We start from the raw sequence: 21800 nt of genomic DNA, 5'->3' as shown, positions 1-21800 counted from the left end.
TGGTTAATTTGTGGTTTCCATGGTTTAACTATAACCATGTTTTTTTTTTTTTTGTTTGTTTTTTTAATAAGGGATGTGTTGCCAGGTTAACAACTAAAAATGGCCCCACCAATGGCAAAATCAAACCTATGCCCATGCTTTATTCATTGCATCAGATTAAAAATCACTCACTGAATGCCACAGCACTGGAATCAGTCTCCGCCCACCTGCATAAAACACTTACAGCAGATGATCATGGATTAGTGAAAGCGCGTGTGAGGAATCAACTGCAGACTCGTGGACTGTCATCAGAAAAAGTAAGAAAAATATTTTCCCTCCTTTTTATAATCTTATTACTGTCAATGTGACAGAAGTTTATTGATACAAATAAAATGTGTCAATGCCCAGGTAAATTTTAAGCAGTTGTTACCAAATACTGTATACAGTAAGTAGCCCGTAGCTATAATAACTGTAATACTTTTCATTTTGAATTAAAAGTACAATTTTAGTATGACTTTAGCCTTCATTGTCTTTTTATAGCTAACAGATAACAATGACAGAGATATAGGCTATGGTTAAAATGAAAACGTGATTAGATAAGGTGCTGAGACAGGATGCGTGAGGACAGCGATCAGATCAGATCATCAGTCACGGTTTAAGCCGTCAGACAACACAAAGCCGTCAATACAGTTTAAGTCAGAGAAGGAAGAATCTCCCACTGTCACTTGACATGTAATTAGTGATGGGGTCAGGGGTTTCAACACCCAATCCCCCCTCCACACCTTCAGCTCAGTGTGCCAAATGTACCACAGCGTAAGTTTGAATGCACTTGTCATTGCAAATGTTTTTCGTGTTGTGAAGCCTATGTTTACCAGCAACGTGTTTGTTTTCATTTCAAGCCAAATGTCTGGAAATGAGGAGCGCACTTTCATTGCCATCAAGCCTGATGGAGTGCAAAGGGGACTTGTCGGAGAGATCATCAAGCGTTTCGAACAGAAGGGCTTCAAGTTAGTTGCAATGAAGTTAATCCAGGTAAACTGAATTAACAGGTTTAATCTCAATTTAGTTGTTTTTATAGGACTTGCCTTTCCTTTTAATAGTAGGCTAAAACTGTGCTGAGAGTTTATATGTATTGTGTATGGTGAAAGTGACAACAGATTTATTAATGTCTATTTTTTTAACATGCATAGAATATTTTTCAAAACCTACATCACTGCTCAGCTCTCATTGTCATCAATGTTCTGATATTTCACCATCTTTCAGCCAAATGACTTTCTAATACAAAAGCTCTACTCTTGGTGTGAGGGAATTTAAGCTCTCTCTCAGACACACTTGTCTTCTAAGGGTTAAATCAATTACTAACTCTAACTGTAGTTCCTTGGGGTCTGCCAGGTTATTTATATCCCCTGGGACCATCTAGTTATTTACATATACAGTCAAAACAACATTTCAACATTTCTCACATTATCACAGTTTAGAAAATGATAATAAAATATGTCAAGAACTGTGTCAGAACAAATTCATCTTGATAATGTCAGATAACTTTGATAGAGAGGTATGTAATGGATTACAAATCAACCAAAAAAATCAAAACTGTTAGTTTGACAATATTTACACAACTATCAATACTTTGTTGAGTAATTACCAAGCAGCAATTTTGTTCAGTCTGTGAGGTAAAAAGTTTGCATTAGCAATTTAAGAAAAAAAGAAAAAAAGTGTCTTGAATAATTTTTGGTTTTGATTGAAGAACTTTTGGATATAATGTCACAGTTTACTTTATTTTGCTATCCTCACTTAAATATATATATATATTCATATAAATGAACTGTAGTGTCCTGCACCCACTAGTATATAACGGTTAAAAAAAAATTATATCTGATGTCTGAATAATTTTTGACTATATATTTAGAAAAAAATAAAACCCACCAGATGCCACTGAAAATAAAATCTAGAAGCAATTATTGCATATGCATATTTATATTATATTAAAATACTTTTTAGTTTGAAAATTACAATTGTATTATAACTGCATTTGAAATTGATTTTAACTGTTAAGTTTCTATTACAACACCTAACTGATTAAAAACTATATATTTTGGCTTTTCCCTAGTCTTCAATTGCGAAAAGCTCTATTTAGAGCTTGTCTTTTAAGGGTTAAACCAATTAACCCATTCTAATTGTACTTCGTTCTTGTCTGCAATGTTGCACCTGCTATATACAGTGGCTTCCAAAAGTATTCATATCCCTTCATTCATTCGTTTTGCATTGCTGTCTTATGTTAAACTGCTTTCCCCACATAAATCTACACTCCATAGACCATATTTGCAAAGCAAAAAACAGTTTAACATCTTTGCAACTTTATTTAAAATAAAAAATGTAAATGATTCCGTTGAATAAGTATTCATACCCTTATGGGGACAGTTGAAATTCAGCTCAGTAGCTTCCATATTTCTTGTAGTTGTTACTACACTTTGAATGAAGTTAACCTGTGGCAAGTTCAGTTGAATGGGTATGATTTGGAAAGGCAAACACTTTTAATGAAAGGTCTAACAGCTAAAAATGTATATCAGAGCAAAAATCAAGCTCTGAGGTAAAAAAAAAAAAAAAAAAAAACTGTCTGTAGAGCTCAGAAACATGGTTGATAACCCTAAGCACACAGCAAGAGTAACTTATAGACAACTTTATGAAAGTCCTTGAGTGACCCAGCCAGAGCCTTGCTTGAACCCAATCAAATATTTCTGGAAAAACCTGAAAATGTGCATCTGTCCCCATCCAAGCTGACAGAGCTTGTGAGGTGAAGAGGTGAGGAGATGAATGGCAGTGTTGACTGATGTGGGAAAAAAGTAATTTAAAGCAGTTTAACATAAGGCAGCAATATAAAATGTGAAAAAAAATGAAGGGGTATGAATACTTTTGCAAGGCACTGTACATCCCATCATTACAGTTACAATAGATAACGTTACAAAAACGATTAGAGGACTTTTCATTCTCAAAACTTTGTATGCTTTTTTGCTCATGTTTTGTATGCTTGTCTCAATGCAGGCCGATGAGGATCTTCTGAGACAGCACTATGGTGACCTGAAGGATCGGCCTTTCTTCCCTGGGCTTGTCAGTTATATGTCCTCTGGCCCTGTGCTTGCCATGGTAAATCTATTTATATTATTTTCCCCAGAGTGCGCTTTGAATGTAATAATATTTCTTCCTTATCGGCAATAAATATTCTTTATAAATTTTATGAAGGTGATTGCACTGATGTTATTTCTGTGATATATATTTTTAGGTGTGGGAGGGTTTTAACGTTATAAAAACCGGCAGAGTAATGCTCGGCGAGACTAATCCCGTTGACTCCAAGCCTGGGACTATCCGAGGTGACTTTTGCATTCAGGTTGTCCGGTAAGATCTTACACTGTATTCTAAAATAACAGTTTGCTGACTGTGTTTCAAACAGCAGATATTTTATAAAAGGAGCCTGAAAATTGTCTATATGTTAGAATTAATATTTAAAGGGATAGTTCACCTAAAAATTTAAGCTCTGTTATTAATTACTCACCCTCATGTCGTTACAAACTCGTGAGACCTTTGTTTATCTTTGGAACACAATTGAAAATATCTTTGATGAAATCCGAGAGCTTTCTGACCCTGCATAGACAGCAACACATCAGTGGTTTAAACTTAATTTTATGAAGCTACGAGAATACTTTTTGAGCACAAAAAACACAAAAACAATGACTTTATTAAACAATTTCTTCTCTTTCTTGTCAATACTCTCCTAGAACGTGTCAGTTGTATTGCTGTCTATGCAGGGTTAGAAACCTCTCAGATTTCATTAAAAATATCTTAATTTGTGTTCTGAAGAACAAAGGTCTTATGGGTTTGGGAACAAGATACAGTTGTTGTCAAAAGTTTACATCCCCCTTTCAGAATTTGAAAAATGTTAAATATTTTGACCAAAATAAAAGGGATCATACAAAAATGCATATTATTTTATTTTTTTTATTTAGTACTGACCTAAATAAGATAATATTTGTTTACATATAGTCCACAAGCAAGAGAAAATCTCCTTGATTCTTAATACCATGCTCTTAACCTGAATGATCCACAGCTGTGTCTTTTTTGTTAGTTTGTTTAGTGATAGTTGTTCCCTTGTTTGTCCTGAACCATTGAACTGCCTGCTGCTCTTCAGAAAAATCTTTCAGGTTTCACAAATTCTTAGTTTTTTCAGCGTTTTTGTGTATTTGAACCCTATTCAACAATGACTGTATGATTTTGAGATCTGAGGGACTCATATGCAACTATTACACAAAGTTCAAATGCTCACTGATGCTTCAGAAGGAAAAAACATGCATTAGGGGGGAGGGGGTGAAAACTTTTTGAATTTAAAGATCAGGGTAAATTTGACTTATTTTGTCTTCTGTAACTATCTTCAGCAGCCTTTGAAGCTCAGTACTAAATGAAAAAAATATGATTTTTAGGCAAAATTAGAAAAATGTACACAACTCCATTTTGTTCAAAAGTTTTCACCCTTGGCTCTTAATGCATGGTTTTTCCTAATACAGCATCAGTGAGCATTTGAACCTTCTTGTAATAATTGCACACGAGTCCCCCAGTTGTCCTCAGTGTGAAAAGATGGATCTCAAAATCATAGTCATTGTTGGAATAGTGTTCAAAATACACAAAAATGCTGGAAAACCAAAGAATTTGTGGGACCTGAAGGGTTTTTCTGAAGAACTGCAAGCAGTTTAACTGTTCAGGACAAACAAGGAACTCATGAACAACTATCACTAAACAAAAACAAACAAAAAAGGTAACATTCAGGTAACAGCACAGTATTGAGAATCAAGGGGGTGTAAACTTTTGAACAGGGTCATTTTTATAAATTCAACTACTATTTTTTCTTGTGGACTATATGTATATTTTATGTGAAATATCTTATTCGGTTCAGTACTAAATACATGACCCCTCTTATTTTGGTAAAATAATTAACATTTTGCAACTTCTTTTGACCTGTAATTGTAAGATTCAACTGTAAGGGTTGAATCTGTTTGTCTGCCATTTTCATTCACTAATTTTTGCTAATATTAAATTGCTTTCACATCAGGAACATCATTCACGGCAGTGATTCTGTCGAAAGTGCCAACGAGGAAATCAACCTGTGGTTCAAACCAGAGGAGATCTGTGACTACACCAAATGTCAGGATAGCTGGCTCAATGGCTGAACACTTTTCTTCCCTTTCTGCACTTTTCTCCCTCTCTAGTGTTTCTGATTTCATTTTCATTTCCCCCCACTGTTTCTGGTGTTTGTCTTTACATTAAAACCAAAAATCATTTCTATATCATGAGTTCAAAGGACAGTTTTAATGACCTGCTACTATATAATAAACAAAATCTAAGAGCCATTTTGACATGAGCAGTCCGAGAATTGATCTCTTAACAATTTTATTTTATTAAACATAATACTTCAAGTAGTTCAAATGAATGATTTAGAGGCCTATTTATACTTACTGTATAGTACTGGTGGCCCCACTCAGGAAAAAGAAAAACAGATAATGTGTCTTTAGTTTTTGACAGCGCAATGCCACACAAAGCACTGCAGTAAGGAATGAACTTGGGAAATAAAGTACACAGTGCTCATTTAAATGATACCGTAGCACCAGCAGTGCTGTTTCCATTAAAATATCATTATGCCACATAATACAAAACCTATAATTCCAGATTGTTACGTAGGAAAAAAAAGCATGCGGAACAAGATGGCCTGGTCTTCTCGCAGATATTACATTTACAATTTGAACAAAGTAGTTTACATCAAACAGTTAGAGAAAAGTCTCTTTCAGTCAAGTACTGGGCATCCTGCCAGTGTATAGTACATGCAGAAATAAAGATACTTAGTGCATACACTACGTAAAGATGGTAAAAGTGCACAAGAGTCACAGAAGTGAATAAAATGAATGCTCCATTTGAACACTTATTTTCCTGTATATTCCGTTTTGTGTGTTTTAACCACATGGGCCCCAGTTTATTAAAATAAAAGTTCCCTTTTGGTCAACCATTTCTAAAGTAGTGTTTTGCAACGGTTTCTATATTTGCTTGTCAATTTCAGTCAGAGTGACAGCATTCACAAAGAGGGACTGTCCCTTTTTAACCTGACAAACCCAATAAATTAGCACTCTGGTACAAAAATATATAATAGATGTAATCCATATAATGTTTCTCTTTCCCAAAACAGAATGGTTGTCAAAATATACTATTAATATGTATGTTAAGCTCTAAGTTAAGTTGAAACATGTTAAAACAATGTACAGTGAAACTAAAAATATACTGTACAGCACTGAATCTGTTGGCAGGACATGGACCTTTTCGACTGATAAAGTTACAGTACAGTCCAACACACTTGGTCCATGAAGTTGGGTCATTAATAAATCAAGCTGTTTGCTTAGTTATGTTTTTGATCAGCTGTATTATTGCTTACTTTTAAACAGAAAATAAAGGAGTCTCCAGAACACAAAATTGAAGAGTGATGAATCTCAGAGCACTTGAAAAGTTTACGATGCATCTCACCGTATATCCATTTGCTAGAGGCCAACTTTGAGTCTTGATCCGAGCACAACAGGAACAGGAAATTAAAGCATTTCTGTTGAAAGAGCTTTAGTATAGTAGATCTGAAGAGTAAGTGCTTTGCTTCACTGCGGATATGTTCTGCCCGAGCGAGCAGAAGATGCAGAAAGCAACAGTTTGGTGAGGGATATGTGAAAGTTCTCAAGTGGAACTTTTGGAAATTTGAGGCGCAACGGATGTACCGCAGTCCATTAAAACTTAATTCAACAGCAAAACCAATACTTGTAAGCAGAACCTCTGAAGTGCGTAAACAAAGTGTGAGAAGTTAGACACTGCATGTCTGAAACATCCAGAAGCTCCCATGTGAAGGCCCCACACAATGGTTATACCTGTAGGAATTACAGTAGGTCAATCCAACATGGCTTCCAGCTGGTCAGCAAGATCATCGAACATGTTCCCTATATCATCAAGAATGTTCCCAGCTGACTTCACTGTGTTAATGCCCCTGAGAGAAACAAGAGAAAAAACAAGGTTTAGTATGGGACTCTAATAAGTAGATGTCTTAAAGGGATAGTTCACCCAAAAATTATGACTTGATGCCTATATTTTCTGTCCAATTGCGTTTTCTCAGTTAAATTTGGTTCAAATGCATTAAAAAGATGCCATATATACAGTCAAGCCCGAAATTATTCATACCCCTGGCAAATTCTGACTTAAAGTTACTTTTATTCAACCAGCAAGTTTTTGTTTTTTTTTTGACTAAAAATGACACAGGCTTCTCCCAAAAGATAATAAGACTATGTACAAGAGGCATCATTGTGGAAAAATATTTCTCAGCTTTTATTTACATTTGAACAAAAAGTGGCATGTCCAAAATTATTCATACCCTTCTCAATAATCAATAGAAAATCCTTTATTGGCTATTACAGCAACCAAACGCTTCCTATAATTGCTGACCAGCTTTTTGCATGTCTCCACTGGTATTTTTGAGCATTCATCTTTAGTGATGAGCTCCAACTCTTTCAGGTTGGAGGGTCACCTGATCTTTAGCTTTTCTTGTCCAACAAACAAACCAGACAGGACAGTAGATTAACGTCTGTGGACTTGAATTTGAAAATGGATGTGTACTGATGTCTTTTCACTGTTGAAACAAGATCCCTTCTGATGTTTATTGATGTTTATTTTGTGGTATAACTAGTAAAGATGAAGAGATGATTGGTTCCGCTTGTGCCGCTGGAACCGAGACGCTACAGTGATCTGTCACGACACATTAAAGAGCCACAAAACAGTATTTGTTGTTTGAATTTCATAAAAAAATGGAATCTGGAGTTTGTGCTTGACTACAGAGTCAGAATTAACATGCTACCTATGGCGAGCATTTATTTTACTTTGCTTGGCATTGGAATCTGGTGAAACAGTTAAAAATGAATTAATAATAAATTACTAATAAAAGCATAATTACTAAACTAAAATCACATGCTCTAAATGATTTCTTTTTGCTTTTTTTCCTCATATTGTACAAATATTAAACCAAAACTTTATGAAATGACCCAAATTCCATAAAAATCTATTCCAAATGATACTAAAATTAAGTATTTTATGTATATAAACCATCAATTGAAAATAAAAGCACAAAAACTGCCAATCTGGGAAAAATAACAATAATGGAAACCACATGATATTTCAACTACAGTCAAAATTTACAAGCATGGAATAGCCACCTGAACAAAACAAGCTAGCTCCCCACATAAGGTCACTATGAAATTTATAATAAAATTATTTTTATTATTTATTATAATAAATTATAAATTATAAATAAATTGTAGAAATAACTTAATATTCATTGAAATACCATGTGGTGCGACCACTGCAGAGTGTTTTCCATTATTGTTATTTTTCCCAGATTGGCACTTTTTGTGCTTTTATTTTCAATTGATGGTTTATATACACAAAATACTTAATTTTACTATCATTTGGAATAGATTTTATGGAATTTGGGTCATTTCAGAAGGTTTTTGTTTAATCTTTGTACAATATGAGAAAAAAGCAAAAAGAAATAATGATTCCTGATTCCAATGCCAAGCAAAGTAAAATACATGCTCGCTATAGGTAGCATGTTAATTCTGACCCTGTAGTCAAGCACAAACTCCAGATTTTGTCTTTTTTTTTGCATTTAGGAAATTCAAACAACAAACAAATACTGTTTTGTGGCTCTTTAATGTGTCGTGACAGATCACTGTCTCAGTTCAAGCAGCAATGAACATCAGAAGGTATCTTGTTTCAACCGTGAAAATACGTCAATACACATCATTTTTCAAGTTCATGTCCACCAATGTTAATTTACTCTCCTGTCTGGTTTGTTTGTCGGACAAAAATGGCGGATTCTGTGTTAGAATTGGTCAGATCGCCTGTTAATCAAACTCCCGGCGAAGGGTCAATTGAGCAGCCAAGATTGGGCAAAGTTCAGAAATATCTGGGTCTAAAGAAATGCAGTTAATGCCATGTGCTGGACTTTTCACATGTCTCTTTAAATAATTGTTTAATGATATAAGGTCTCTGTGTCATTTGGAGCCACTCATAATGTGGTGCGACCAATAATAGCAATAACTGTATTAAATTAAAAACAAAATATCTATTTTCTGTGGTTGAAATATGCATCACTGATATTTTTAAAACATTTTAATCAGTTTCATGCAACTTACAAGAAAAATAAGTCTGCTAACTACATTTAAGAAGGCAACTCTGAAATTCTAGAACAAAAATATGAGATCATTATTGACAAAAACTCGCAAAAAATGACCCATTACTTATTCACCCTCATGTTGTTCCAAACCTGTAAGACCTCGGTTTATCTTCGGAACACAAATTAAGATTTTTTTGATGAATTCGGAGAAGTTTCTGACCCTCCATAAACAGCAACGCCACCAGTAGCTAGCACGCTAGTAACTAGTTTGAAACATAGTCACTGTCAGGATTAGATTCACAGCTTCCATATATTTGAAACACTATGACAAGGGGGTTTTATCTTGGATTAGCATATGCTACGCTATGAGCTAAATCTGTTCAAAATGCAAAATGTGGTTCAACGCAGACAGATTGACCAGCTAGACTGCTGAGAGTGGATTTGTTGTGACAAAATAGGAGGGGAGTCAAATGAAAGTCCAAATTGTAGACACCATCTGTCTCCGTCCGTGAGATAAGGACATCAACAATCTGTCTTCATCGCAGCCAAAACGATAAAAGAGTCAAAGGAAAAACACACACTAGTTTTAGGAAGATCACTTATTGCTAGATTTCCCAGCGGGCTTGTTGTGACAAGCGGTCATTCAGTCATTATAGGACCATCTGCAAGCCTGTTTCCTCGAAACACAGAATACTGAATTTCCTCTACCGTGTGAAAAAGCTGTTTAATACTTTTTTTTGAGCCATTATATGACAAAAAAGGACAGTTACGACAATATAAACATACAGTAAGTGCTTGGTTTTACCTGTCTGCCGGATCTTCCTGAGCCAACTTCTTTTCCACAACTTTAAGTGCTGCCTCGAGAGACGTGCTGGTTTGCTCGAGTCGTTTGTGGACTAGCACGTTCTGGCCTTCCGTCACAGCCTGTGGCTTCCCTGCCAGTACAGACTGACCTTGAGGTGCTTTGTTTGGTGGACAGCGAGCCAGAGGACTACATGGAGGTGAGACTGCAAAGGCCACGCTCTGTACGACACTGACTGTCACTCCTGAAGAAAATTGACGACAGCCAAAAGGTGGAGACAGAAGAATAATTTAGTAAGGTAATAAATAGAACCATGGGCAAATGCTTGTGATGATCCCAGGGCTAGTTTTTTGAATACGAAATATTAGATGAAAAGATTCGAAAAACTGAAATGTGTTTAAGTTGAAGTACTAAAATTACCAAATCTGAACGTGAACTAATAATAAAGCTTAATAGAAATACTTACAAACAAAAACACAGATCAGAATTAATAAAACTTAAAGGGATAAGTCACCCAAAAATGAAAATTACGCCATGATTTAATCACCTTCAAGCCATGTGTATAATGGTGCGTTCACACCAGACGCGACTTGCGCGAATAAATCGCGCTATTCGCGCGTACTTGGACGCTTGAACATTTAAGTTTACTCGCTTCATTCGCGCGTGAAATTCGCGCGTGACATTTACTTCACAACAGACGCGAATTTGTGTCATGGGAGGGGCGTCTGTTGTAAAATAGTTGTAAAGTTGTAAAATAGGTGAATGAGCTCAATTTGCCAGCTTTAGCTTGCTTGTAGTCTCAATATGTATATACAGGGGTTGGACAAAAAAACTGAAACACCTGGTTTTAGACCACAGTTAGTATGGTGTTGGGCCTCCTTTTTTTGGCCAATAGAGCATTTCGTCTTTGGAATTGTCATATACAAGTCCTGCACAGTTGCCAAAGGCATTTTGAGCCATTCTCCTCTTGCAGATCAGGGGTCAGGTCACTACATGATACTGGTGTAGGAAAATGTTATCTGACTCGCTCCTCCAAAACACCCCAAAGTGGCACAATAATATTCAGATCTGGTGACTATCCATGCCATGGGAGATGTCCAACTTCACTTTTCTTGTTCATCAGACCACTCTGTCACCTGTCTTGCTGTGTGTACTGGTGCATTATCATCCTGATACATGGTACCACCTTCAGAGTACAATGTCTGAACCATTGGGTGCACATAGTCAACGTTCACACCTGTTCTTACTGGTGGAATGTGCAGTCAGTGAAGATTGGCCACCAGGCTGCAAAAATATAGCCATGAAACCTCCAACATTATATTGGCCAGTGTTTCAGTTTCATTGTCCAACCCCACAGAGTGGTCTTATGAACAAGAAAAGTGAAGTTGGACATCTCCCATGGCATGCATAGTCACCAGATCTGAATATTATTGTGCCACTTTGGGGTGTTTTGGAGGAGCGAGTCAGATAACATTTTCCTACACCAGTATCATGTAGTGACCTGACCCCTGATCTGCAAGAGGAGAATGGCTCAAAATGCCTTTGGCAACTGTGCAGGACTTGTATATGACAATTCCAAAGACGAAATGCTCTATTGGCCAAAAAAAGGAGGCCCAACACCATACTAACTGTGGTCTAAAACCAGGTGTTTCAGTTTTTTTGTCCAACCCCTGTATATGTAGGTCAGATTGAGTAAAGAGCGTTTTTTTAAAACTTACCAAATTGTCCGACCTCTTCACTCACTTTCTTCCAAGCAAGATCCTTTTTATTCCTGTTTCTATAAAAGTACAAAGATGTATCGTACAGCTCCGAGCAACCACAGACAGCAAAGGTGATTTTGTCCTCCATTGTTGTTTCGGATTTCTGCCTCCGTCACTACTAGAGCAAGCTCCTGATTGGTTAACGCAGCGCAAATTTTCGCCAAAGTTCAGATTTTCGCCGGCGCGAAACATTTTTGAACTTGCGCGTTTCGCGGCAAACGCTTGAAACACTCAATTCGCACCGCTTCATTCGCGCGAGTTCAATCCTGCGGCGTTTCGCGTCTTTGCATTGACTTAATATGTAAATCGCGCTTGCCTCTTCATTCGCGTCCGGTGTGAACGCACCATAAGACTTTTTTTTTTTCTGTCGGACAAATACTATCAGAGTTATATTAAAAAAAAATCCCCTGGCTCTTCCAAACTTTATAATGTTGGAACACAATAAAGTGCATCCATCTATCATTAAAAAGTGCTCCACACAGCTCCAGGGGGTTTATAAAGGCCTTCTGAAGCAAAGCGATGCATTTGTGAAAGAAAAATATCTATATTTAAAACTTTATAAACTGTAATCTCTAGCTTCCACCATGAGAGAATGGCATTCCAGCAGATGACGCAAGATGTAGCCGTAGCGTAATGCTAGCTCTCGTGAGAAACAAATTTTGTTTATATCTAACAAAACTTTCAGTATACTCCGGTTCAAACAAATATGGCTCTCTCCTCTGAACTTCCTCATTCGTTCCTCATTCGTCACTTCTCACTGCAGCTTATTCTGTGCCTATGTCATCTGCTCAACCGGCACTCTCTCGTGAACAGTTAGCGTAATCTAGAGATTATGGTTTCTAAAGTTTTAAAAACGTATTTTTTTTTACACAAACGCATCGCTTCACTTCAGAAGGCCTTTATTAACCCTCTGGAGTCATGTGGAGCACTTTTTATGATGGATGGATGCACTTTTATGGGCTTCAATATCTCAACCCCCATTCACTGACATTATAAAGCTTGAACATTTTTTGAAAGATGAACAGTTTTTGAAAGACAAAAGTTGTATACACCTAGGATGGCTTGAGGGTAAGTAAATCATGGGGTAATTTTTATTTTTGGGTGAACTAACCCTTTAAAGCTGAAATTAAAATCCTAACTTAAAATGTCAAAATAAAAGCTAATTCAAAATACTTAAAAAATATTATAATAGTACAGTTGAGGTGTAAAGGTTTACATCCCCCTTTCAGAATCCCCCCCCCCCCCCCCAAAAAAAATCTGCATTTTATATGATCCCTCTTATTTTGGTCAAATAATTCATATTTTACCAAAATAAGAGGGATCATACAAAATGCATGATATTGTTTATTTAGTACTGATCTGAATAAGATATTTCACATAAAATATGTTTACATATAGTCCATAAGAGAAGATAATAGTTGAATTTAGGAAAATGACCCTGTTCAAAAGTTTACATCCTCTTGCTTCTTAATAGTGTGCTGTTACTGTTGTTTAGCAATAACTGTTCATGAGTCCCTTTGTCCTGAACAGTTAAACTGCCTGCTGTACTTCAGAAAAATCCTTCAGGTCCCACAAATTATTTGGTTTTCCAGCAGTTTAGTGTATTTGAATCCTTTCCAACAATGACTTATGAATTTGAGATCCATCATTTCACACTGAGGGACTCATATGCAACTATTACAGAAGGTTAAAACGCTCACTGATGCTCCAGAAGGAAAACCTTGCATTAAGAACCGGGGGTGAAAACTTTTTGAATATGATAATTACGTTAAATTTAACTTATTTTGTCTTCTGGGAAACATGTAACTATCTTTAGCCTCTGAAGGTCAGTACTAAATGAAAAATATGATATTTAGGCAAAATTAGAAAAATGTACACATCTCCATTTGGTTCAAAGGTTTTCACCACCAGCTTGCATTTTGTATGATCCCTTTATTTTGGTAATATAATTAAAGGAACACTCTGCTTTTTTTGGAAATAGGCTCATTCTCCAACTCCCCCTGAATTAGTAAGTTGAGTTTTACCATTTTGAAATCCATTCAGCCGTTTAACTGTTCTAGCGATATCACTTTTAGCATAGCTTAGCATAGATCATTGAATCCTATTAGACCAATAGCATCACGTTCAAAAATGACCAACAAGTTTCGATATTTTTCCAATTTAAAACTTGTCTCTTCTGTAGTTATACCATGTACTAATGCCGGCGGAAAATGTAAAGCTGCGATTTTCTAGGCCGATAAGATTAGGAACTACGCTCCCATTCCCATTCCCAGCCGGGTTAGCATTTGCACATGCGCTGCGTGATATTACTGCGCCTGCTTCGGCCATGTTACGGCAGCAAACTTCCTTGACTATTACGCCGGAATGGAAGTGTAGTTCCTAATCTTATCGGCCTAGAAAATCGCAGCTTTACATTTTCCGCCGGCATTAGTACATGGTATAACTACAGAAGAGACAAGTTTTAAATTGGAAAAATATCGAAACTCGTTGGTCATTTTTGAACGCGATGCTATTGGTCTAATAGGATTCAATGATCTATGCTAAGCTATGTTAAAAGTGATATCACCAGAACAGGAGAACGGCTGAATGGATTCAAAATGGTAAAACTCAACTTATTAACTTGGGGGGAGTTGGAGAATGAGCCAATTTCCAAAAAAGTGGACTGTTCCCTTAACAGTTTGCAGATTCTAAAAGGGGATGTAAACTTTTGACCTCAAATGTATATAAAAACACAAAAATCCTAATTGCTAAAACAATGGAGTTCTGCCCTATATATTTTTGGTATATATCTATAAAGCTATGACTTAAAGATACATCATATTACAAAAGCAAAACAGGCTAACACTTTGATTTTAAAATAAATGAAAAATTCCAAATTAAGCATCAAGCAGATTAACCCTATTAAACTTTAAAATCCCTGTGTATAAATGTGTTTTATACGATTAAAACAGGGGAAATAATGATATTTACAGCTGTTAATAAAGACAAATTAAGATTAACATCTTTAAACACCTCTAATGTGTGATCAGGCCACCTGTGCATTATTAAAATCATATCATGCATATAAAGACCAATTTTCAGATCCATGGGTGCTGATGTGATTTATTGGTAATTGGAGGAAATAAATGCTGATGTTTGAAGCCGAGAATGACAAATATGAAGATATCATCTCTAACATGCACTCCAAGCATCTTGTTTTCAAGCATTAACATTTCGCTGTAAATAAGCCTTTAAGACCTACACATTCATATCTATACTACTGTTCAACAGTTTGGGGTCAGTAAGAATTTTGTAATTGTATTTTTAAAGTCTCACCAAGGCTGCATTTATTGATCAATAAACAAGTAAATAAATAAAATGACTTTTCTATTTTAATTCATTTTAAAATATAATGTAAAGTGAATTTTCAGCAGCCATTACTCCAGTCTTCAGTGTCACATGATCCTTCAGAAATCATTCTAATATGCTGATTTGGTGATCAACAAACATTTTTTACTATTATTATTAGGAATGCACCGATAGGATTTTTTTTTGGCCAATACCGACTTTAACAAACAGCTATTGGCCGATACCGATATTGGTCAACTGCATAAAGCAGCATTTAAAAACGAAAAAAAAAGTGTAATGCTTAATGTTTTTATGTAAACTCTTTTTTTCTTTTTTCTTCTTCATTTTTCAGGGTTCTTTAACAGACAAAACATTAACATTGAAAAGTAACATTATACTGTCACTTTTAATCAATTTAATGTATCCTTCCTGAATTAAAGTACTTAATTTATTTCATAAATGAATAAATAAAGTCATACTGACCCCAAAAACTTTTGAATGGTAGTGTATGTTTGGTATGTATGTTTTAAAAAACAAACATCTTTTCTAATACAACCTTCAAACTCACATTTAAAAAATAATAATTTATACAAGGTGCTTTCCTTTCTCATTTTAAAGAATAGCCTTAACACATTGCAGTACCTGAGTTTGCTGCAGACGAATGGCGTGTGGGTTTAGAAGGGGTTGGAGGTTTATGTGGAGATCCCGGTTTCGGAGAGAGGCCAGATTTATAAGGATTTTTTGTCAATCCACCATTCTGCATGCATTGCGAGACCATCGTGGTCTCTGTGGCCCTCTCATTTCCTATTTGCGTGCTGGCGCCCTGACCTTTCATCTGTAGTTCTTTCGGCTTGTGTCTCCTTTTGACTGTGTCTGATTCCTTTAAGTTAAACTCAGGCACCTCTAGAGATGATTTGATAGATTGAGCCGACTTCAGAATTTCAACATCGGGCCCAGACTCTATCTTAGCGGCTGCTATTTTGGTCCTTTGTTTGATGGTAACCTTGCCCTCTTCAGCAAAAGGTATGCTCTCCTGTGAGGACGTTGAACCTTGTTGGTTTCTCAGAGGGCTTTTGTTTTCACCAGCAGGATGCTTCGTTTGATACGTTGACGATTCACTAGCGGTCCTCCTACGGTTTTCCATGTTTTTTGGTGATACGGCTGGGGACATGGCTTGAAAAACAGGGCTGTTACAAGTCTTGTTGGGGCTACCTGTATTGTTCTCCAGCCTGGCAGCAATGCTTCTGACACTTCCTGCGCTCTCCGTTTCAACCCCACTTGTGGTTACCCCACTTGGGGCAGAGCTCAGTCGCTTTGGAGGGGGAGGAGGAGGACCTTTCCTCTTGGCACGTATGGCGAAGGAATGACTACGTCCCACTTGACGCTCACTGGAACTGTAAGACGGTTGGCTGCGGCCTGGTTTGCGAGTGAGCGTGGCATAAGATGCCACGTTGGCAGATGTCGTCATAGGTGCTGATTTATCATCTTCATTCTCTCCATCCGACATAGCATAGCGTGAAAGACTCTGAGTGCGCTTTTTAGACCGGGATGAGTCCCCGTTTGGCTGTGAAGCTCTGACTGGACTTGGGCTTCCCATGTTGGCGTTGGAGTTTTGATGCTGCAGGTAGTTGAAGCCCCTCTGAAGAGGTGATCCATGATGGGGCTGAGAGGGAGAAATCACCGGTCTAGGTTTGGTGAGGACGGGTGGATATGCGAAACGTGCTATTTTACTTGTAGTTATGGGTGGCGTCCTTGAAGGACTGCCAGATGAGGGGTGATGTTGTTGTAGCGGCAACACCGGTGCCATTTTGACAGGTGATATTTGGCTTCTATCCTGAGATTCCATAATGGCGTATTGTTCCTTGTTGGGACTGTTCTCCACACTGCCCAGGCTCTCTTGAGAGCGGCTGTTGGGGGATACAGATGCCATTGGACGCTCCTGTGACCGTCCTGACCCTCCTGACCGTGTTCCAATGCTTTCTTGACTAAGACGCATGGTTGTTCCACTCATACTGCCAAGACCATCTTGGCCTCCACTGTATCCGCTGCGCGCCATAGCATTCTGTAGCTCAATGCTCAGCTCGCTATCTTGGAAGGTGAGCATCTTTGGTGATAGAGGTGAAGAGGGGCATTCAGAGCTGTCATGATGCTCAATGGCCACCAGTTCGAGGGTGGGAGGAGCTCTCCTGCGCTGTAGCAACGCCTGCCCCTCAGCCTGGTTCTTACGAGCCTTCTGGACGTCAGTGAGCTTCTTAACAGCAAGCATGAGCTTCTTTTGATGGCCTGTAGATAAACAACATGTCAATCCACTGATGTACACTGTTGTTCAAAAGTTTGGGATCAGTAAGTCTCTACTTGATAAAAAATACTGAAGGAAATGCAATTTTGTGAATTCAAAACAGTTTTCTATTTTAATATACTTTAAAAAATAATTTATTTCTGTGAAGCAAATATGAATTTTCAGCATCATTACTCCAGTCTTCAGTGTCACATAATCCTTCAGAAATTACTGTAATATGCTGATTTATAATCAATGTTTGAAAACTGTTGTGCTGCTTAATATTTTTTTGAAACCTGTAACACTTTTTTAAGGATTCTTTGATGAATAAAAAGTAAAAAAAAAAAAAAAAACAGCATTTATTCAAAATAGAAATCTTTTCTAACAATGTAAGTATTTACTATCCTTTTCATCAAATTCAACATATCCTTTCTGAATAAAAGTATTCATTTCTTTTAAAGAAAGAAAGAAAAGAAAAAAAATACTGACCCCAGACTTTAAATAGTAGTGTACACAGCAAAAAGGCCAGAGTTAAATTAACTCTCCAGGGAGTTTATATGATTCCACTCTCAAAAGTGTCAAGTGTTAAAATCAGAGAGTTAAATTAACACTGAAGCAGAGTTAAAGTTAATGAGATAATTAGTGATTAACGAAGTGATGATTGATCATTATTGGAGACACCTGATGTTAACAAGCAGAATCGCCAAAGGAGAAAACCACATTTTTTAAGCAACCATTGTAATGGTCAGTGTTTGCATTAGTTGGGCTCTTGACCCTTATATCATTAACATTAGATCTTGCTGGGCTGCTTTATTTGAGGGAAAACAACCAGGCAAGCCAAGACCGCAAGTCATCAGGAGGTGATGGTTATGTTTTAATGTAATCATTGCTTGACCTGAGTCATTGAACTCAATTTAGAATCAAGTCTCTGAGTTATTTTCCATTATAGGAACAAACAAATCTCTCCATCTTTCTTTAAAATATATTCTGGAAGAATTTCTCATAAGTCAAAATTGGGTTGGTTAGACACACACAGACATCAAGAACCAGCGTATGAATCTCAGGAACGGTGACAAACGACGTGTTCAGATAAACAGATCAACTCTGAACTCTCATAATTTATCCATGCCGCAATGCATGATGGGAGTCATGGATGAGTCCTGATTGGCTACAATACTATTTTTGATGGTCACCTTTGTTGTGGTTCTCACACTGATTCTTCATGTCTGTGTGTCTTAACTGGTTTATTTTCTTTTTTTGTATAGACTTTGATCAAAATACTTTTTTTTTTTTTTTTACATAGCTGTCTGATTAAAGATGTGGTTCTCATTCATAGAGTCTATGTAACCAGTGATAAAAACCATAGTCTAATATTATTAATATTAAGAATTATTGAAAACCTGATTGCCTTTTGTCTGGCTGTTATAACACTGCTACAGCAGCCAAACAAGATGAGATTTTACAAACGTTAAGTTCAAGAGCCCAACTAATGCAAACACTGACCACTGTAATGGTTTCTTAAAAAATGTGATTTTCTCCTTTGGTGATTGTGCTTGTTAACATCAGGTGTCTTCAATAATGATCAATCATGACTTAATTAATCACTAATTATCTCATTGACTTTAACTCTGCTTCAGTGTTAATTTAACACTCTGATTTTAACACTTAACACTTTTGAGAGTGGACTCATATAAACTCCCTGGAGAGTTAATTTAACTCTGGCCTTTTTGCTGTGTATAAAAGATTTCTTTTTAAAATAAATGCAGTTCTTTTTAATGTTTTATTCATCAAAGAATGCTGAAAAAGTATCACAGGTTCCAAAAATATATATTAAGCAGCACAACTGTTTCCAACACTGATAATAATGATTTCTGAAGGATCATTTGACATAAAGACTGGAGTAATGAAGTTGAAAATTCAGCATTACATCACAGAAATAAATTCTATTTTAAATTTTATTCAAATTGAAAACCACTATTTTTAATTGCAATAATATTTCACAATATTACTGTTTTTTTTTCAGTATTTTTAATCCAATAAATACAGCCTTGATGAGCAGAAAGGCTAAAAGCTAAAGATTAAAAATCGTACCAAACGTTTTTGGAAGAAATGTATACTTTTATTTAGCAAGGATGCATTAAATTACTCAAAATGACCATCAAGACATTTATAATGTTACAAAAGATTTTCATTTCAAATAGAATCCTGAAAAAACTGAAACTGAAGACCATGGTAATGGCTGTTGAAAATTGGACTTTGCCATTACAGAAATAAATAATATTTTAAAATGTATCAAAATAGAAAAAGTTATTTTAAACTATAGTAATATAATAATATTTCACAATATTACTGTTTTACTGTATGATTAAGTAAACGTAGTCTTGGTAAACAAAAGAGACTTTCAAAACCATTTTTTTTTTATTACTAAAAGAAAAAAATTCAACAGCAGTGTATCTTATCTATCCATCCACTTACCCAGCTTAGTGATGCCAATTTCCTGTAGATCCTCCCATGTGATATCCTGCACTATGTTGATAGAGTCATATCCATTCTCTGCTAGCTTTTTCTGGTATTGTGGCAGCCCAATAGCACTGAGCCACTTCCCAATATCAGACTGAAAGAAACAGACAAATATAGTGGTGTTCCTTTTATTTAATTGGAATAATCTTCAGTGTCTCTGTTGATTAAGCATATGAAAGTCATTAGCCCCATTTTTTTAGTTTGGTTTGAAGACGTCTCTGGGCCAAAATTAATTGAATGAATGTGAAAGTTTAACCCAAAAATTATCAACAAAAACAGCCATTTAGAAGTCAAATCAGGTAAATGATGTCACAGAATTTACCGGTATTTTGAAACTGATGTGTGAATGGTGCTTTACTGGTAAAAAAACAGCACATTTTTGTATTTACCGGTAAAGTTTCAGTAATTTTACAGCAATTTACTGGTATTACTGTGTTAAAGGGGTTAAAGTCTGTGATATGAATCTAGCAATTATCTGTTTATTAACTCATAACCTTGAACTTGTACAGCACATGTATATTTGTGTAACTCTCCATATGAAAATATAGCACTGAATTACTGGAATGTAATCTGGCAACCACTCTGGGATATTCATGTTGCCGATCTCCATAGAGATCTTCTTGCGGTGGCCAGGTTTTGTAACGCCAATAGCAGTGAGATCCTAAAACATAAAAAAAAAACGCATTGATGCACTTTAAAAAATAATGATGTTAAGCTTTGAAATCTATTGAAGGTAGTAATGAATGCCAATGTGCTGTACCAGAAATGAAGCAGGATACAAAGATAAGCCTGTGTACTTAAATGCTGCTACACAAAAAGATGACTCACCTCAGGGGTCATTCTGCTGATTGTGGGCACATCATACCCAGCTGTGAGGAAATTAGATGTGTACTGCTCAAGCTGAAACTCACAGAGCCACTGGTAAATAGCCTCAGCATCCTAACACAAAGAGACAAATGAGCATTATGCACAAAACCCCACTGGGTTAGTCATGATAACATCTACAGTTTTAGATCAAGTTCACTATTTTGAAAATAGTTTAACATTTAATTTAAAATGAAAATAGGCATAATACTGCAAACTGAAAAAGGAATAAAATAAAGAGGATGTGGATGACTGTGCAACACTATATGTTTGGCTATTATTCTAAGGGAACACTAGTTTACTACTTAATAAATTGTGTGCAGTATATACTGTAATCTGCCTAAAACTCTTTAAACTAGTAAGTGGTATTAAACCGATTAATCAAGATTAATTGCATCCAAAATGAAAATCTCAGAATCTATGCAGAAATATTTCTCGCTTTGTGATGCATCAACTTCTTTTCCCAGCCCTACGTGATATGTGTGTGTGTGATGCAATTAATTGCATCCGAAATAAGTTTGTTTACATAATGTGTACATGTATATAAATATATAAATATATATATATATACATATTTTTTAGTGATGTTAAATCGACTAATCGTGAGCAATCACATCTTAAATATTTTTTTACATAATTTATGTGTATATGTATCAATTAGTCGCAATTAATTGCATCCGAAATAAAAGTTTGTTTGAATAATGTGTGTGTGTGTGTGTGTGTGTGTGTGTATATATATACATATACACACAGAAACATATATACACACACAAACATATTTTTTAGTAATGTCAAATCAATTAAAAGACTTAAAATTTAAAAGACTTTTCTGCTCATCAAGGCTGTGTTTATTTGATTAAAAATACAAAAAAAAACAGTAATATTGTGAAATATTATTGCAATTTAAAAAATTGGTTTTCTATTTTAATATACTTAGTAGAATTTACAATATTGTAATATATTCCTGTGATGCAAAGCTAAATTTTCAGCATCATTACGCCAGTCTTCAGTGTCACATGAACCTTCAGAAATCAT

The 21800-nt window shown here is 36.0% G+C and overlaps 2 protein-coding genes across 3 annotated transcripts in view; one reads left to right on the top strand and one right to left on the bottom strand.

The window, feature by feature from the left end:
* Positions 1-226: 226 nt before the first annotated feature.
* nme2a (NME/NM23 nucleoside diphosphate kinase 2a) lies at positions 227-5310 on the top strand. 2 transcript variants are annotated; one of them, XM_073827772.1, is made up of 5 exons: positions 227-296; positions 879-1011; positions 3022-3123; positions 3260-3372; positions 5078-5310. In XM_073827772.1, the coding sequence occupies exons 2-5, from the start codon at positions 883-885 to the stop codon at positions 5193-5195; spliced, it is 462 nt and encodes a 153-aa protein (XP_073683873.1). In that variant the 5' UTR covers positions 227-296; positions 879-882; the 3' UTR covers positions 5196-5310. The 2 variants fall into 2 exon arrangements, with proteins under 2 accessions (XP_073683873.1, XP_073683872.1); XM_073827771.1 differs by lacking the exon at positions 227-296 and adding an exon at positions 649-792.
* Positions 5311-5398: 88 nt separating this feature from the next.
* caskin2 (CASK interacting protein 2) overlaps positions 5399-21800 on the bottom strand; it is a 77883-nt gene continuing 61481 nt past the window's right edge. Inside the window, exons 16-21 of the mRNA XM_073827770.1 lie at positions 20730-20840; positions 20461-20562; positions 19857-19995; positions 15746-17386; positions 10020-10260; positions 5399-7036 (exon numbers count right to left, since the gene is read on the bottom strand). Of these exons, the coding sequence (XP_073683871.1) occupies positions 6940-7036; positions 10020-10260; positions 15746-17386; positions 19857-19995; positions 20461-20562; positions 20730-20840 (2331 nt within the window). The 3' untranslated portion in view covers positions 5399-6939. The remainder of the gene's footprint in view (positions 7037-10019; positions 10261-15745; positions 17387-19856; positions 19996-20460; positions 20563-20729; positions 20841-21800) is intronic.

This window comes from Garra rufa, chromosome 22 (assembly GCF_049309525.1).
Source record: "Garra rufa chromosome 22, GarRuf1.0, whole genome shotgun sequence".
Taxonomy (NCBI): domain Eukaryota; kingdom Metazoa; phylum Chordata; class Actinopteri; order Cypriniformes; family Cyprinidae; genus Garra; species Garra rufa.
This window is presented reverse-complemented; position numbering and strand designations above follow the sequence as displayed.

Excerpts from the sequence above, each read along its gene's own strand:
- nme2a (XM_073827771.1), top strand. The coding sequence starts at position 722 with ATGGGGTCAGGGGTTTCAACACCCAATCCCCCCTCCACACCTTCAGCT. Across the intron at positions 1,012-3,021 it reads TTGCAATGAAGTTAATCCAG|GCCGATGAGGATCTTCTGAG; the intron begins GTAAACTGAATT and ends GTCTCAATGCAG. Across the intron at positions 3,373-5,077 it reads TTTTGCATTCAGGTTGTCCG|GAACATCATTCACGGCAGTG; the intron begins GTAAGATCTTAC and ends CTTTCACATCAG.